Raw genomic sequence first — 12,075 nt, forward strand, 5'->3', positions numbered from 1 at the left:
TGTGATTATTGTGTGGTGGCTTGGTTGCCATGGCGTCTTCAAGATATCCCCGACTTCCGAGTCTTACAAATCTCGCCGGGTCATCGCCTAGGAATTGCGTCAGGAACAAGTCAATTGCGACAGCGCGAGAAACAACCAATCATGTCGTGTCTGCAGCACGCAATACTGAGCCTTGCCCCTCTGGGGTTCAAGTGAGGGGCGGAGAATGATACGGATCTGGTGGGGGGACCTTCTATAGACGTCTTTTTATTTTGGTGGGGTTGTCATGATGGACCTGGGGAACTATCTATGAGCTGTATATCTGTATAACAATAAAGAGTATAAGGACAGATATATCAAGGGATTATAAGGATAGAATACATAAAGACAGGTGCATTTGTAAAGCGTTTAAAAATAATAAACAGTAATGTTGGAGTATAATTCCTCAGGTCATGGAGGGGCACGGCTGCAACGCCAGCATCCCCCAAGCTTGGCTCTCCCAATCACCAATATCACAGACCTCGTGGCGTCTTTCAACAGCGCGGCAATAGAGCCCAGATCGTCATTCACTAGCTCCAGTCACGCCAACAAGGTATCATCTGTAAGCTCTCCCTAATCGTCAATTGATGCCAAGCTGGCACCTTTTCGTTCCATCCCGTCTCATACCAGTCTATATAATCCCTCTCCCCCGACCCCCGCCGTCTCTCACTCTTTCATCTCTCTTTCTCTTCATACCTTTTCTTCACCAGAAACTTCACACCCATACACAAAATGTCTGCTCCTGCTCTTCGTCTGGGCTCTACCGCCCCCAACTTCCAGGCCGAGACCACAAAGGGAAACATTGACTTCCACGAGTTCATCGGTGACAACTGGGTCATCCTCTTCTCCCACCCCGAGGACTTTACTCCCGTCTGCACCACTGAGCTCGGTGCCTTTGCCAAGCTCCAGCCTGAGTTCACCAAGCGCAATGTCAAGCTGATTGGTCTCTCCGCCAACACCATCAAGTCCCACGAGGGATGGATCAAGGACATTGGTGAGGTTACCGGCGGTAACGTCGAGTTCCCCATCATTGGCGACAAGGAGCGCCAGGTTTCTCTCCTCTACGACATGTAAGATTGCTACCTATTCAAGCGTCTCCCTACAAAAAGCTAACACTCTACAGGATCGACCAGCAGGATGCTACCAACGTCGATGAGAAGGGTATTGCCTTCACCATCCGATCCGTCTTCATCATCGACCCCAAGAAGACCATCCGCACCATCTTCTCCTACCCTGCCTCCACCGGCCGCAACGCCGCCGAGGTCCTCCGTGTCATCGACTCCCTCCAGACCGGTGACAAGTACCGCATCACCACACCTATCAACTGGGTCCCTGGTGAGGATGTCATCGTCCACCCCTCCGTCAAGAACGAGGAGGCCAAGACTCTGTTCCCCGAGTTCCGCATCGTCAAGCCTTACCTTCGATTCACCCCTCTTGCCAAGGAGAAGGTTCTCCCCCAGTAAATTAATTATATCTCTACTACAAAGAATACAGCAAAAAAGCATGAGAATTTTATGATACCTTGCAGATGAGCGAAAAGATTGAAGGGTCTATTGGAAGTTGGTTAGTACAACATTTGAGACACAACATGATGGAAAGACCAGTTTTCCTATATAGATCATTCTCTACTTGAGCCATCTGCGATTGCTCTGAGATGAAGAATAAATGAAGAAATGAACAAAACTTGCACTTCCCCAACAAAAGTGAACATGATAATAAGTTAATCGTCATGAGCCCCTCAATCTCGACATGAGGTAAATTAAATTCCGAATGCGGGGTTCCGGACCATCGGTCGCCGATGCCGGCGTTAAGCTCAAAGTTCCACTTTCAAGGGTCTCCACATGAGCTTAGAGCTATCATCATGACCCTGACCTCAGGCTGAGAGTTAAGCTATATGTGCCATCAATAGCTGTCTGTGATAATCGGATAGTTGCAACTTTCGAGTAACCCCATTGAGTTGTACAAATTCTTTTACGTCACTCAAGTACCTAGGTTGAATATCACATAATCTATCAATGCAATACGTGTCTACCAGGAAGGTACACAAACCCGTTGGATCTTTCATCTTGATGCTATTATTCTCACCCACTGAACACCAACGTTCTCATGGGTACTTGTCAAAGATTACTTGAAAAGACTTTCCGAAAGCTCCTTCACTCTATTCACCGCAGCTTCTCCTCTCACAGGATCCGGGGCTTCGCACGTAAATACCAACGCCAGCACAAGCGCAGCATCTAGTCGAAGCAAACACTCTTCTTGCGCAGTCACTTCAGGAAATGTTGCCACCTCGGAGTATCCTTTGGTGAAGCCCCCTCCAAGCTGGCTGAACTCCAGAGTGCGATAAATGCCAATAACTGCTGGGCCGATGAGCGCATTGGTCCAATCAATGACAGCACTAATGCTACCTTTGTTGTGACGAAGATTGACGTCGCGGAAGTCCATGTGCAAAAGACTCAACGGAAACCGTTTTAGGCCGTTGAGTATGGCGTGGATATGACTCCAGTCTTGTATCCAGGTTGAAACCTCGGGAACCGACGCTGACAAAACAGAGAAGCGCCGTTGCAATCTTTGTTCCATTGTCGAAAAGACATTCAACGTCTCCAAAGCCACGGGATTGAACACTGGATCATCCAAGGGTGTAGAATGTATCAGTGCTGCCACACGACCCATCTCCTCAAAAGTGATGTCTGTTCCATCATCGTCCACATACTCGCACAGCATGGCGGGATATCCATCATGTTCGAGGTACTTGTACGGCTTAGGCACAGGAACCGGCCCGTCCTGAAGAAGACGATATATGTACATTTCTTGCCGAATCAAATCTTTGGCCTCAACGTTGAAGTCATTGGCGTTTTGGTAGACTTTGACTCGTGGTATCTTGAGAACAACTGAGCCGTAGGTTGGACTTGTTGCTTTGTAGACGAGGCATTCAAGACCTTGGCCGGCGGTTTCGACGTCTGCCAGGCTTTCTGCGTGAATGAATTGTTGAGAGATTTCCATTTTGAGCTGCTGTAACAGAATTGATAACTAGAAAGTATCCAGATTGTCCGTTGATGTTTTGATAAATGTCAATATATACCCCAGAATTATGCAAAATTCGTATCCGTATTCGCAAATAGCGTAAGACGAACCAATCCAACGCTTCTTACCAAGTCTCCTGATGGCCCATACTATTAAAATATCTAGTATGTAAAGTTCAGAAGGATCTATAGGGATGAGTCACTGTGCCGAATATCCGTGATGGCATCTTATTTAGGCAGGTAACTTACTTGTTAGTCTTGCTATGTCCCTCACAAAAATAAAATGCTTAGTTTCGAAGGAGAACAGTTTCTGATCATTCATTTTTACCTCAATACGATTACTTTACCAGGCGAGATGTGAGAAATAGTGAGAAAAGATCAAAGCAAACCTGCAAATAGTGTCATGGATGCAAAGAGTCAAGTCATTGCCTGTCCCAATAGGTATAATTTCAGTGACATAAGAGAGAAGAAAACTCTCCCCTTCTTTATCATGACACTCTCAGTAGTTACTCTAAATATCCAATATCCTAGCCTTTCCATGACACAAGTCTCTAGTAGTGCTCTCCCATAGATACTGCCTCAGGTGCAGCAGCTGGAGCCTCAGCTGGAGGGGCAGGAGGAAGCTCAGCAGGGGCTTCGGTAGCAGGGGGGGCAGCTGGTGGAGTCTCAACTACAGGAGGAGTCGGAGCAACAGCAGGAGTATCAGCTGGGGGAGCAGGAGGGCTTTCAGCGGGAGGTGCAGGAGGAGCACCATCTTCAGGAGAGGCGGGAGTGAAAGCAGCTTCAGCTAGAGGAATCTCTCCGACCGTTCCACCTGTAGCATCACCGGCATCGATGTTAGCCAGAGCACCGTTGGCCTTCTTGTTGAACTCGACCAAGTTTGCCTCACTGGGACTTGATAGAGTTAGCAGTTGTTTCGAGGGTATGTCCGCTTGTGTACTTACGGATTGATGGCCATGACTTGGCCAAGCTGACAATGCGGCCCAGTTGCGCAATAAAAGAATAAGGGATCCGCGCTGGTAAGGGGAACATTGAATGTTCCAACAGTAGTCTGCCCGTCCCCAAAGGGTATGTGGCCTGAATGAATCGCACCAGATTGAGTTGCCTGAAGAGGTTGACAGGGAGAGTCCTCAGAGCTTTGTGTGACAGTATGGTTTCCATTGCTGAACTGAAACTGAATCACATCACCAACTGCTGCTCGAATCATGTTGGGAACGAAAGTATCTTGGGGTCCTCCGACCACAACAGGTATAATACGGTTGGCTCGGGGCGCTAGAGATGGATTCTTTCGAACTGCCAATGTGTCAGACCCGATTCTTTTGGCGAGACTTAAAGTAGACTTACTCGTCAAGGGTTTGTTCTGTTCCATCGTGTGGAGTTGTCGAGGGGACATCTCGACAAGAGGCATAGCAGACACGGCTGCAGCCCACAAGAAACTTTTGATCATCATTTTTTATAAAGAATAAAACAAAAGAACCAGCAGGTTAGGAAGATTGGAGAATTAGGGAAGTAGTAAAATTGATAAGGTCCAGCCCACTGAAAACAAATAGTATAAGACCTCACCGGGAGGCAAAAAGAAAGACACTAAAGAAGAGAAGAATATGGAGAAAGAGGAACTAGAGAAGGCTGATTTTCCTAAGTCAGACCATTCTACTCAAAAGTCATGCGGGCCTATCTTTATACTACATTTCTTATCATGAAAATTTCTCTTTTATTTTCTCTTATGTGACAAGACGAAACTTGTGGAGTGTTTTGAAGTTGACACATAGACCAAGCCTTTGCAGAGCCGCAATTGCAACAGATTACGATATAATAAATCTCAACGAATCGATGCGGAAAGAAAAAGACGAACTTGGGTAATACTCGCGAGAAGGGGCATGCTTTAGCCAAGAGGTTTGTTTCAGAACATGTCGCGGAGTATCGCCCAGCACGTTTCATCAGCCACAAAAGAGTAAAACAGAACAGAAAACAGATTTTATATCCGAGGGGGGTTATATTGATTTGCGTAATGATTTGTTTGACACATGTTCAAAGTGGTAAAACGAGATGCGTAACTATCGGGATGTGGGAGAGGATACGGGCTGGGCAACATGGAATCAAGATAAAATGGCGTGATAGATGTGATAAGCTTATCAATCAACTGAAAAAGGTTATAATATGGAAATCTACTACTTAATTCCACACATGTCAAGTGTCATAGATGATACCTTCTGACGGGGCTAACCTGGTAGATAACAAGTTTAGGGTATAGAAATAAATTGCCTAAGACTCCAGTCTAAGTAGTATAAGATGACCTACTAATTTCGTCTCTTCTCTTATGGTTCCTGCGGTTATCATTTTGATACCCTGTGGTTGATCTTGACAGAGTGACATGCACCACTTTTTAAACAATAGTTGATCTTGTTATACATCGGAGCCACTTAATGCAACACTGCATTGATCACCCTCGTCATTGAGCTGTAGTCGAAGTATCTTGTAAGTGGAAAGTGTCAGAGATACTAGCAGATGACGTTGTGTAGTAGCGAAAACCTTTCTTTTTATCTTGGTATGCAGATTTGTAACATGACAAGAGATTTATAATACAAGGAGAGGCTTGGATATCTATTGAGAGATGTGTGAATAACGAAGACAATGAACTATGCAACAAATGTACATGTCAGAGATGTTAGGTAGGTAGGTATATTTGTAGTAGCAAGCGGATCATGCAAATATAAGTTGAGAACCACCATCTAGATAACCATAGCTATGCACCTACTCTGCGAATAGATCAGCTATAAGTATAACAGACAATGGCTCACCTAATTAAAATCAATCCTTGTTCAACAGTAATTACCCCGTGGGGGTTTAAAAGATGGATCATCTCTCCCCGCAAACCCCAACTTATTAACCCCCAACTAGCTGCATCCCCAAATTTCCGAATAGCGTCATGTTCCTTTTGCTAGGATTAACCTGTAATTTTCGTTGGTGGAAATTTCAGAGACCGATCTAGCCTTGTCATGGTTCATTGCCGGCTTCCATCGACTATCAAGTCGCTACGGCATCTCATATCCGGGTTTCTATCTGTGAGAAAGCTGGTTATGGAAACTCTTGATCATGATTTGTGGATTTATACAACTTAACTATCTTTCCCTGAACGTGCATCTTCTTAATATGTATCCATATAGAACTTAAGATTGATATATCTCAGATGATCCCACGGACGTTAGACCTGTGTTCTTGAATCGACACCTAACCCGAGATGAAAGGCTTCATCCTAAAAACGGCCTTTGTTGCCGCAGCTCTTCTTTCCACCGCCAATGCTTCCCCCAAAGGTCCTGTGGATACTTATAAGAAATGTCAACGTCAGACAAAACATGCCACGGAAGGTTGTCCAAAGGGAACTCTCTTCGTCGCCAAGAACGATCCCCGCGCCGACTTTTCTTCTATCCAGGACGCCATTGATTCTCTGGGAAACACCACAACAGCTGGGCACATTCTAATCGCCCCTGGTGATTATACAGAACAGCTGAACGTCACCAGGAGAGGGCCCTTGCACCTAATCGGCGCTTCTAACAAACCTTGGACGAAAGACCTCTACGCAGACATCGATGTCAACACCACAGCACAGAATGATGTGCAGATTTGGTGGAACTTGGCAAACACCAACAATGGAAGCATGAGTGACAATGTTTACACGAGTGTGCTGACCGTGGGACCAAACCTGGATGCTACTTTGACCGGAGCTGGTCCAACGGGTTGGCCTGTTCCACCCAATACTCCTTTCGGCTGCACTGATTTCCGAGCGTACAATATCGATTTCAGGAACGACTTTGCTCCGAGATCGGTTGGACCTGCTCACGCTGTTGGCGTCAGTAGGGCGAATGCCGGGTTTTACTCTTGTGGATTCTACAGCTATCAAGATACCGTAAGTTTTCCTTTTCAAGTCGATGGCTGAGATCTAGACGGCTCACGTTTTGAATACCTAGGTTTATGTCGGCAAGCTTGGAAATGCCTTTTTCTATGACAATATCATCGCTGGACAGACTGACTTCCTGTACGGTTTCGGGACAGCATGGATTGATCGCTCGACACTATCTCTTCGAAACTGCAACGGAGGAATAACAGCCTGGAAGGGTACAAATACAACTTTCACTAACAAATACGGCGTATATATCGACAACTCTCAGGTCATTCCCTCAAATGCCACCATTGCTAAAGATCTAGTTGGAAAATGTCCGTTGGGACGACCATGGAATTCGCAGCACAAGTCTGTCTTTATGCGATCCTACTTTGACAGTGTTATCCTTCCAGCGGGATATATCAAATGGAACCCAGACACACCCCGTGTGGACAACTATACGTTTATGGCTACGTGGAATGATTACGGCCCTGGGTACAATGTCAAGGCTTTGAAGGACGGTGGAATTACAAAGGTGTTGACTGACAAGGAAGCAAAGCCTTATCAATCTCCCAAGGACGTGTTCCAAACACCAGAGGGCAAGTTTGGTTTTGTGAGCTGGATTGACAAGAAGGCATTGTAAGCTTGTCGTCATGAGTTGAGCCGAGGGTTAGGTCTGCTGGCTAGTGGGTAGCAGAAAATGGCCTCGTAAATCTTGAGGTATAAAAACAAGTAGCCTAAGAACCATAGTCTAAGGAGCATAAAGTGACCTACTAATTTGGGGGCTGGAAAAGAGTCAGGCTTGTCGGCAGTCAAAATCACTTTGTATTAGTTTGGGCTTGGACCCTCCATTGAACCGAATATCACGTCAGATATATATCAGCCTCATGAATGCCAAGAATAGTTCCACCATTAAGAAAGGCATGTTTGTCGCCTTGTTTTAGTCATTGAGTCTCAAGTGACAAGGCGATCAAATCTCAAGCGAGATTAGCAGAATCCATCGACAGGGGTCAAACTTCTGTTGTCTGCAAAGTACTGCCCCTTTGCAACATTAATTTAGTCTTTTTGTTTAAGAATAAACTTTAAAAGTGAAGAAATAAATAAGAAAAGCCCCAAGGTGATTCTTAGTATGCTTCCAGTAGACAATATGGCGAAATATCAACAACGTTCACCAGGTAAAAAAGACATTAACAACTGGGTTTAATTAGACCGTCTTGGCTTGACGGCAAGATTACACCCAAGACAACGGCTCAGGACTGACCACACCTAAAGCGAAGGATTAATTACAGTGACCAGTCAACTCTCACCAAACAAGCCACTTCATCATTAGCACAAGCGTCTGGGGGAAATGATCCCGGTAATAACGAGGCTTGTAAAACGGTTCCTCGGTTCATCTGTGATGTGATCTATCTTCTCCTCTTTTCCGTTTCTTCAACCTCTTTCGAGGTTCTCATCATGATCCTCAAGCCTTGAAGGCGTCCTATTTACAGTCATCATGGGCTATTCTGGACGCGAGGACCATCATGAACTCTCGCACCTGTTGCCCATTGCCGTGTGCATGGGCATTTCTCTCTACAATGTCCTGGAACTCAATCTGGCCATTTTAACGACATTCAAAACCCGAAAGAGCCTCTACTTCTGGAGTTTCGTCGCCGCTACGAACGGTATTGCGCCGCATACCATCGGTTTCTTGCTCAAAAACCTTTGCTCATCGGACAACTTTATCCTCTACATCTCGCTTATCTCTGTAGGATGGGCCTTGATGGTGACAGGCCATTCCCTCGTTTTATACTCTCGACTTCATCTTATATTCTGGAACCAATTCTATCTCAGACTCGTGTTGGCCATGATCATCACAAATGTCGTGGTTATGCATATTCCCATTATCATTCTCATGTTTGGTGCCAACAGCAGCGCTACCAACCCTTGGGTTCACCCGTATCAGATATACGAGAAGATTCAAGTCACTGTCTTTTTTTCACAGGAACTCATAATTTCGGCACTTTATATCAAAGCCTGTTTCTCGTTCTTTAGCTCCGAGGAGTTGCTCCACGGAAAGGGAGTCCAAAGAATGCGCAGGCATTTACTTATTGTCAATGTCGTGATAATACTGCTCGATATACCGATTTTGGTCCTCGAGTTTGCCGACTTCTACGACTTTCAGACAGCGTACAAAACGATTGTCTACAGCATCAAGTTGAAGCTCGAATTTCACCTGCTCAATCGACTCGTTGAGGTGGCAAAAGGCAATGAAGGAATTGACTTGCAGCGTGGAAATCAAACTTTACGCGGTCTTCGGCTGGAAGCTTATGAAAGTGCTGCAGATTTCTCAAGGAATAGTGACTGCGAGCATGGCAATATGAATAGGGTTGTGGGTTATCAGATAAGCAAGAGAAAAAACTTGGGTTCGGAGGATGATATTTTGACGACTACAGATATATCTGTTAGCTATATCGAGCGAAGGGACGACAATTATGAGAGTATGGATAAAGGGCGATCGACATCTGGATAAACTAGTCTAATGCAAGCTACATATCTCAGATTGCTGACTTTTGTCATGACTGTTTTGAATCCGCGAGAGACGGCGGGGGAAAATTAGAAGTTGGAGAGCTCACTATCCTGGAAGAATGTCCTTGTCCAAAGGTTCAGTCACTAGGATCATAGCATATGAGGTTATTGAGCTTGATGTTGATATTCTAGGTTTGACCCTTTGGTTATTTACTTTCGATACTCTCAAATTGAAAAGCATCTGTTCTGGGCCAACTTTTGAGGCCCCCTCAGGGTATCAGAAAACTTACTAGAAGCATAAGAGACGAAACTAGTAGGTCAGTTTATGCTCCTTAGTAGACTATACTTCTTAGACTACTTATTTTCATATCCTAAGACTTGGGAGGCTAATTTTCTATCCCACTAGGGCCCAAATGATAAACCACGCACGCATTTCTGGACAGTAATTGCCCAAAATACAAAGCTGGAGTATCAGCCGTAGCTCTAAGACACATTAAGTAGATGATATGTACGCCGTGCATGGCTGTTGGACAAGCCTGACAGGGTTCTTTTCAGCTCAACTCCCGCGATACTACAAGACTTTGGACGATCGCTGATCTGATGTTATCTTCACTTTCTTCCTTCAACAGATATAGCAACCAGTCTGGATAGAGGATATTCTTCTTATACTAATTTATGAATATGAAACCATTTATCAAGTGTATCGTAATAGCAGCCGGGCTCCTAAGTTGCTGCCCAGCCGAGACATCAGACCAGGCTTTCTCCCATGTCTTTGAAAAATGACTATCAAAACGCCTTGTTCTTGGCACCAATCAACTTTTTTATTCAACAAGGGTCCAAGCTGTGGTTAGCAACACGACTTCTTTCAGCTGAACCTGCAAAAGGCTTGACAGACCCCGCTCGAGGTGCCTTCCATATTTCTTTCCGTAGTTACTCACAAAAGCCTTTGATCAGAGTAAGATACCATCATGAATCAAATTCTGTACTACTGGATTGCCCTCTGCTTCTATGCTATTTTGACTGATGCGTTGGCCATATCTGAAGCCACGAAGCGGTGGGATGCTGGGTATATCGATCAGCCTGCACCAACTCCCATGCTCGAATTTCAAGCCCTGAAGCATCTGGACCTAGAAAAGAGACAAGCTTCTACTATAGTAGAAACGACCTTCACAGTTGCTGTCAGCCCTGATTCGACATGTGGTTTCCTATCAGGTTCACCAGGGAATGCGATCACCTGTTCAAACGGAGCCCAGTGCAGCTGGGAACTGGCTCATGTTACCGCCATATTCTGCGGCACAACTGCGCATCTCCAGTGCTTGGAAAGGGAATATACTCTCAATACTGAACTTTGCGATGACGTTTGCCAGAAAAATTCTTATAACCTTCTCTGGTAAGTTGATCATGTCATTTGGAAGTACCTAACTGCGGTCAACAGCACTGATAGAACAGCCCCGTACTGTGGAACGTATGCCTATCCTTCTGGCATACGAGCATTCAAATGCTCATCCCGCACGATGACAAGATATCAAAGTGTATCTTTCATCTACAACAACCAGAATGATCGTACTTTCTCAACAACAACATTTGGTGCCGACCCGACGGATGTGACGCCTTCAGAGCCGACAACTGTCGGATCGTCCGCACTTTCGTCAGAGTCGTCAGCAACTGTAGACGCAGAGCCCACAGAAACGATCATTCCTGGTGGTAGTGGCGGATCTAAAAACAATATTGGTGCCATAGTCGGTGGTTCTATCGGCGGCTTCCTCGTCCTCTCATTTCTAATCCTCGGACTGGTCTGGTTTCTCCGAAAGTGTAAAAGAAACGACAACCCCCCTTCTATTCAACAAGTCCAACCAGTTATGGCTCCGAATCCAAACGCTCCCCAGCCTCCAGGGGATAGCGTGTTACCAATGAACCAGAACTATCCGAAACCAGGAGTTGCCTCCCCCACAACAACTGAGTGGCGTGAGTCTACAATCACAGCACAGAATCCAAGCAGCCCTGTTTCATCTTGGACAGGGCAGTATCCACGCTCTGAGATGAACCAAGTCACCTATCAGGAGATGCCTGGCCATTCTCCTCCTTATACCCGTTGAAATTGGTCTCGAGAAATGAAAATAGTGATTACCCCATGGTTGAAGTATCAAACAAGAGTTCCTTAAATTGTTGGCATAACCATGGTATTTCGATTAGACAATGGATATGTTGTCAAAGTTGTCGGTCTTCGTTTCGGATGTCTATTTCCACCATGTAGCCGCGGTCTTTAAGTCATTTAAACTTGCTCTACTTTTCATGCACCTCGGCAGTCGGTCTTTATTTGTCCACCAATACTTGTTGGATGAGTGCGCCGCACACGGTGTGAATATGATTGCCATTGATTGATAACCAGATATGCCAGGGACCCCTTGCTTTACCCCATGGGGGAACAAGGGAACGTCGGGATAGACCCTGAAGCTGTTGATCACTTGACTCACGCAACTGCCACTAACTTTGTAAGGTCCAAACTTTGATTAGCAACACGAGACCTGTAGACCTGAGACAATCCGCAGGAACCGAGCAAAGCCAAGGGACATTCCACCATCCATCTGGAACAAATAAACCACGCTCTTGTACTATGAGAGACGAAGTAGGTCGGCAACGTGATGGTGTTTA

The 12,075-nt window shown here is 45.5% G+C and overlaps 6 protein-coding genes across 6 annotated transcripts; 4 read left to right on the forward strand and 2 right to left on the reverse strand.

Moving 5' to 3' along the window:
- Positions 1-750: 750 nt before the first annotated feature.
- On the forward strand, positions 751-1,481 carry FSST1_001522 (thioredoxin-like protein; the record flags this gene model as incomplete). Its single annotated transcript, XM_083227425.1, has 2 exons — positions 751-1,088; positions 1,142-1,481. 2 exons carry the CDS (start codon positions 751-753, stop codon positions 1,479-1,481), a joined length of 678 nt encoding a protein of 225 aa, XP_083091704.1.
- Positions 1,482-2,142: 661 nt separating this feature from the next.
- Positions 2,143-3,018, reverse strand: FSST1_001523 (kinase-like domain-containing protein; the record flags this gene model as incomplete). Its single annotated transcript, XM_083227426.1, has 1 exon — positions 2,143-3,018. One exon carries the CDS (start codon positions 3,016-3,018, stop codon positions 2,143-2,145), a length of 876 nt encoding a protein of 291 aa, XP_083091705.1.
- Positions 3,019-3,589: 571 nt separating this feature from the next.
- On the reverse strand, positions 3,590-4,488 carry FSST1_001524 (uncharacterized protein; the record flags this gene model as incomplete). Its single annotated transcript, XM_083227428.1, has 3 exons — positions 3,590-3,932; positions 3,983-4,331; positions 4,383-4,488. The coding sequence occupies 3 exons, from the start codon at positions 4,486-4,488 to the stop codon at positions 3,590-3,592; spliced, it is 798 nt and encodes a 265-aa protein (XP_083091706.1).
- Positions 4,489-6,276: 1,788 nt separating this feature from the next.
- On the forward strand, positions 6,277-7,558 carry FSST1_001525 (pectin lyase fold/virulence factor; the record flags this gene model as incomplete). The annotated part of the gene is made up of 2 exons (XM_083227429.1): positions 6,277-6,942; positions 7,004-7,558. The coding sequence occupies 2 exons, from the start codon at positions 6,277-6,279 to the stop codon at positions 7,556-7,558; spliced, it is 1,221 nt and encodes a 406-aa protein (XP_083091707.1).
- An 852-nt stretch (positions 7,559-8,410) lies between these two features.
- On the forward strand, positions 8,411-9,427 carry FSST1_001526 (uncharacterized protein; the record flags this gene model as incomplete). The annotated part of the gene is made up of 1 exon (XM_083227430.1): positions 8,411-9,427. One exon carries the CDS (start codon positions 8,411-8,413, stop codon positions 9,425-9,427), a length of 1,017 nt encoding a protein of 338 aa, XP_083091708.1.
- A 964-nt stretch (positions 9,428-10,391) lies between these two features.
- On the forward strand, positions 10,392-11,519 carry FSST1_001527 (uncharacterized protein; the record flags this gene model as incomplete). Its single annotated transcript, XM_083227431.1, has 2 exons — positions 10,392-10,813; positions 10,859-11,519. The coding sequence occupies 2 exons, from the start codon at positions 10,392-10,394 to the stop codon at positions 11,517-11,519; spliced, it is 1,083 nt and encodes a 360-aa protein (XP_083091709.1).
- Between the last annotated feature and the right edge of the window lie 556 nt (positions 11,520-12,075).

The sequence above is a fragment of the Fusarium sambucinum genome, chromosome IV, assembly GCF_050947815.1.
Source record: "Fusarium sambucinum isolate potato_lamoka chromosome IV, whole genome shotgun sequence".
Classification (NCBI taxonomy): domain Eukaryota; kingdom Fungi; phylum Ascomycota; class Sordariomycetes; order Hypocreales; family Nectriaceae; genus Fusarium; species Fusarium sambucinum.